The sequence below is a fragment of the Molothrus ater genome, chromosome 20 (genome assembly GCF_012460135.2).
Source record: "Molothrus ater isolate BHLD 08-10-18 breed brown headed cowbird chromosome 20, BPBGC_Mater_1.1, whole genome shotgun sequence".
Taxonomy (NCBI): domain Eukaryota; kingdom Metazoa; phylum Chordata; class Aves; order Passeriformes; family Icteridae; genus Molothrus; species Molothrus ater.
This window is the reverse complement of record NC_050497.2, coordinates 10,026,660-10,031,915: the sequence shown is the minus strand read 5'-3', so window position 1 is coordinate 10,031,915 and position 5,256 is coordinate 10,026,660. Positions and strand designations below refer to the sequence as shown.

General features: G+C 47.1%; 1 protein-coding gene across 1 annotated transcript; it reads left to right on the top strand.

Moving 5' to 3' along the window:
• Positions 1–272: 272 nt before the first annotated feature.
• PDCL (phosducin like) lies at positions 273–4,647 on the top strand. Its single transcript, XM_036394143.1, has 5 exons — positions 273–310; positions 814–857; positions 1,135–1,309; positions 1,924–2,105; positions 2,996–4,647. The coding sequence occupies exons 3-5, from the start codon at positions 1,141–1,143 to the stop codon at positions 3,545–3,547; spliced, it is 903 nt and encodes a 300-aa protein (XP_036250036.1). The 5' UTR covers positions 273–310; positions 814–857; positions 1,135–1,140; the 3' UTR covers positions 3,548–4,647.
• Positions 4,648–5,256: the final 609 nt, after the last annotated feature.

Below are 5,256 nucleotides of genomic sequence, written 5' to 3'. Positions count from 1 at the left end.
CGGGCTGTTTGTCGTCAGCGGGGGCTGGGGAGCTCCGGGGGGAGCGGAGGGAACGGAGCCACTCCGGGCTGGGGGGAGCGGGGCCGGGGGCCCGGCCGATGCCGTTCCCTGGGGGTCGGTCCCGCCGTGCCGGTGCCGGTGCCGTTCCCTGGGGGTCGGTCCGAGGTCGGTCCCGCCGTGCCGGTGCCGGTGCCGGTGCCGTTCCCGTTCCCGTCGCGGGGCGGGGGCAGCGAGGCCGGGCCCGGCTCCTCCCCCGGCCGCCTCCTTCCCGCCGTGCCCCGCGCAGCGGCCCCGGAAGGCGGCGGGAGCGGTGAGGCGGCGGCAGCGGGGCCGGGCTGCGGTGGCGGCGGGGCCGCTTCGCTTCGCTCCGCTCGGGCCGGTGCTCCTGGGCCCCGCAGAATCCCGAAGCGCGGCCCGAGGGAGCCGGGGAGGGCGCGGGGCGGGGGCTCGGCCGGGACGGGCGGGGGAGCCGAGCCGGCTCGCTCGGGGCCCGCGGGATCACCGGCCCCAGCCGGCCCCAGGTCCCGCCCCAGGCCCGGCCCCGCTGCGGGGCGGTCCCGGTAATCCCGGGCCATCTGGCGCTGTAATCGGCTGAATCTGGGGTTAGCTCCCGCGGAGCCTGCGGCGTCCGGCAGGAGAACCGGGAGCCGGGCTGTGTCCGTGGGCAGGAGAACCGGGAGCCGGGCTGTGTCCGTGGGCAGGAGAACCGGGAGCCGGGCTGTGTCACACACACGGCCTGGGCTGGCTGGGAGATCCCTGCACCATCGAGCGTGAGCCCACAGCAACTGATCTGATTAAAATTTCTTCTTCCAGGTCTTGATAGAAGCTTGTCTCTGAAAGACTGGAAAGGAATACAGGTCAGAACGCTTTAATTTGCTTAATTACATTGATAGTTTTTCAGCTCAAATGAATTGTTAAATAATCGAAGTAATAGTAGCTGGGAATCAGCCTGGTGGAGCTGTCCAGTGAGGCTCTGAGGTTTTAAACTGAGTTTTAAATTGTGGCTTAAGAATTAACCCAGGTGACTGAGGGCTGTGTTCTCCTGGGGTTAAAAACTGCCCTGAGGAAATAAAGGACCATCATGATGCATGTTTGATCAGAAATGCATCCTCTCTTTTGTTACCTTATTTTTAGAGCATAATGACCACTGCAGATGATAAACTGCTTGGCGAGAAGCTGCAGTATTATTACAGCAGTAGTGAGGGTGAGGATGAAGACAGTGAGAAGGAGGATAAAGAAGGGGAGAGCAGCATTCCTGAAAGTGTGGGCGAGGTGGAGCTCAGCAGCGATGGCAGCGCTGTCAACACAGGTATCATCGTATCAATGTACTTCTTTTGTATATCCCTTGTTGATTGGAAATTTTGTATGTTCTTCTAAAACTCTTTTTTTGAAATGAAATTCCTGGGTTTATGCATACTTGAGTCAGAGGGTGATCAGTTTCTGGCTGTTGTCTAACTTTATTTTTAGTAGCTGTTTTTTTTTTTAATGTTTGACTTCTCCTATGACAGAATTCAAATTCAGCATCATATCTGAAGCAGTCAGGTTTTGGATATAAAGTTGAGACAAGGCTGATTTGTACAATTCAGATAGTAATATATAATTATTTTTGTTCTGATGAAAGCCATGCTAACAATAGGAGAACTCTTGTGGGCTGGTGGTTCTATTTCAAGAGCACAGATATTAATCTTTGGGACAATTACAAGAGTAGCCTAGTTAAGTAAATTGTAGCCTTCTTGTTAAAAAAGTAGATAGAAACTCAAGGACGTGCAAATGGCAAATGACTTATTTCAATGTTTTGCATAGTTACAAAAACATTTATGACCAGGTCACCGTTTTACTGATTTACAAATTATTCCTTGATTGTAACTGATAGGCAACATTGTATTGTCTGTTTCACACGAATGGCTCCACACCTCATTGCAGGTCCCAAGGGAGTGATCAATGACTGGCGGAGGTTTAAGCAGCTGGAGACGGAGCAGCGGCAGGAGCAGCGCAGGGAGATGGAGAGGCTCATCAAGAAGCTCTCCATGACCTGCAGGTCTCACCTGGATGACGAGGCTGAGCAGCAGAAGCAGAAAGAGCTTCAGGAAAAGATCAATGGAAAGGTAGGGTGGCACAAAGGAATCAAAATGCCACTTAAGTATTTGACAGTTTTGCTTGCCTGTGACAGCAAATAAGTGATTTAGCTGCAATGCCAAGGAAGTCCAAAAGCTCTTTCCAGATTTCTCATCTGTTGATCTAATCAACTCCAGAGGATTAATATGAAGAGTTGTACAGCAAAACTGTGAATGCTGCCTCCCCTGCCTGAAACTAGGAGCCCTCATTAATTTAGTATTTAGTAAGCGGGTGTTTCAACTCTGAGCTCTAGGAGTTGAAGACATTGGATGTAGTGAAGGGTTTTAATTAGCTGGTCTGTTAACTAGCCCTGAGTTGTAGTCAGAGAAGTTACTAAATTGCAGACATGTCTGTGCCTTCAGATGATGAAAGTTGGCTGTGCTCTCCTGTGTCTTGAGTGATGCAGATAAGTTTAATGAAGCAAGTGACCAGGTATAAAATACATAAAATCCTGGTAATTTCAATTCTACAGGCACAATGGTGCCACAAATGTTAACTGAAAAACTAAATGAAAAGCTGATGAGAAAGAAGCTCATCTGAGGTCAGGCACAGTTTCCAAATCAGCACTCCCAGCTCGGTAGAAGCACATGGCCACCATTAACCTGGATTAAAGTGGGAGCATGGAGCAGCCACTTGTGTTATTAGTGCAGCTTGTGGAAACTGGAATACCCAGGGCTGAAATCGCTGTTCCCCCTGGACATGGTTTCTAATTAGATCAGAATGGAGTGTAATACACAGGGTGCTTGAGCCTTCATGGGTTGCACTTTGCTGTTATTAAAGATGAGTGACCCACATTAATCCTCTTGATTTATGTTCTCATTATGTAAGTGACCCATATAGTGGTGCAGATGTTTTTCAGGAATCCCTGTGTGTTTTTTAGATGACTTTACAGGAATACAACATGATCCACAATGATGAGGACGATGAGGAGTTCTTGCAGCGCTACAGGAAGCAGCGGATGGAGGAGATGAGGCAGCAGTTGTACAGTGGGCAGCAATTCAAGCAGGTGTTTGAGATCACCAGTGGGGAAGCATTTCTGGACACCGTGGACAAAGAGCATAAGAGCACACTGATCATGATCCATATTTACGAAGACGATATCCCTGGCACTGAATCCCTGAATGGCTGCATGATCTGCCTGGCTGCTGAGTACCCAACAGTGAAATTCTGCAGAGTGAAGAGTTCACTCATTGGTGCCAGCACTCGCTTCACTAACAATGCCCTGCCAGCCCTGCTGGTCTACAAGGCAGGGGAGCTCATTGGCAACTTCGTGCGCATCACCGACCAGCTGGGAGAAGATTTTTTTGCTGTAGACCTGGAGGCTTTTCTGCAGGAGTGTGGTTTGCTGCCAGAAAAAGACCTACTGCTGCTGACTTCTATACATAATCCATCTGCATGTTACAGTGAAGACAGTGATCTGGAAATAGACTGAGCCCTTTATGCCAAGGGCCCGTAGGTGTAGTTGTGCTGTGGGATGTTCTTGTGCTAGGGATTGTTCTCTCTCCTCCATCGTGTGGGTATGTATTCCTCCCCTTCGTGCACTTTGACTTCTGCTCATTAAAAATAACAACAAATTCCTAACATTTTCTTAAATTAATTCCATAGCTACAACTAAAACAGTCTCATTTCTGTGCAATTCAAATGTGTTTTACTTAACACAAAGTTCTAACATGATTCAGTCACTTTAGGAAATTGTCTGTTGCAATGTCTCAGCATCCTTGCACATTTCAATTGAGATGTGGCCACCAACTCCCTAAGATAAGAACTGAGACTGCAAATAAAATAGTTTTTAACATTCAAGACTTAATAATCTGGTGCTGAACTGCACCAGTTAAAAGTGTGAGGTCCCATGTTCCATTCCACAGTTTGCAGTCTCCTTCCTGGGAGAATCTTGTTCTAACACTTGGCCTTAAATTTTTGTTCCTTTCTCAGTTACAAATAACAACAACCCCCGGCTTCATCCTGAAAATTGCTTTTCAGCTGGAGAGAGTTCTTCTTCCCTAACCTTCCCTGAGACATAAATGCAATTACAGCTCTTAATACATTCTTGGGTTCTAAAACCCATCCTTGGAGTTCTTGTAGTCACTTGATCAGAAAATGAGCTCTGCCTCTTCAGAGAGACTGCCTGCTACAAAGAGCTCCAACGTGTGTGCTGAACAGCAGCAAGGAGAATCTTGTTGGCAAAATGCAGAATTAGGACTTGAATAACCTCAGAATTTCATCCCATGCTAAAATTACTAAATCAATGGTAAAGTTCTTTTCTGCCTGCCTTCAGTAGTAGAAGTAGACTATCATTACCTAAATACATGACCCAATGTAATGCCATGTTTAATGATTAAATTTAATTGCATTTTTTATGTAAAGCACTTTGGAACACCAGGAAGAATTGCAAATGTGTCTGTGAATCCTAATAGGATCTTAATAAGAATGGATCTTGGGCTAGAAAAAAAAGAATTTCTAACTGTATCTATTTGAGCTGTCTTTTTAAAAGTAGTATAAGCAGAAAAATAAATAATCTGTAGTTTAAAGTGACTGAGTTGGCACAGATTGTAGCTGTTTTAAGGAAACTGGCAGAAATCCAGGTTTTCAAATGTGGTGAGAGATTATTTCTTTTCGTGAGAAATGCAGAAAAAAACCCTATGTAAGTTATATGGAATTAAATCACTGAGTGTGGATATCAGCACATTTAAGGAAAATATCAAAGCAACTGTAACTCATATCCAGGGTGAGATTCAGTGAAGTCTGTTGTGCAGACAAGATGCATTTTAGCATCATCACAAAACCTGTCTTGGAGAGAGGATCAAGGCAGAGCTGTCTGCTTGAGTTGCTTTGAAGTTTTTATTTTTATGAAGTGCTTTTTTTTTGCCCCCTATGGCAGCAAAACTGTAACAGGATCAAACCCTCCCCTGCTGCTCTGTGTCCAATGGCCTGGAGCAAGGTGACTCCTGGTGAGGAACCTCCTGTGCTCACGTAGGGGAGAGGTGGTTTGCAGTGCCAGCAGCAAAAAGGAGAAGAAAAAAGGTGTGAATCCAGTTGATCATTGATGTGGAAGAATATAACAAGCACAAGGGAGTGAGGGGAGAGGAGCTGTGCCTGCTGCTCGTTCATGCACAGGCTCATGCACAGCTGTGAGCAGGGAGA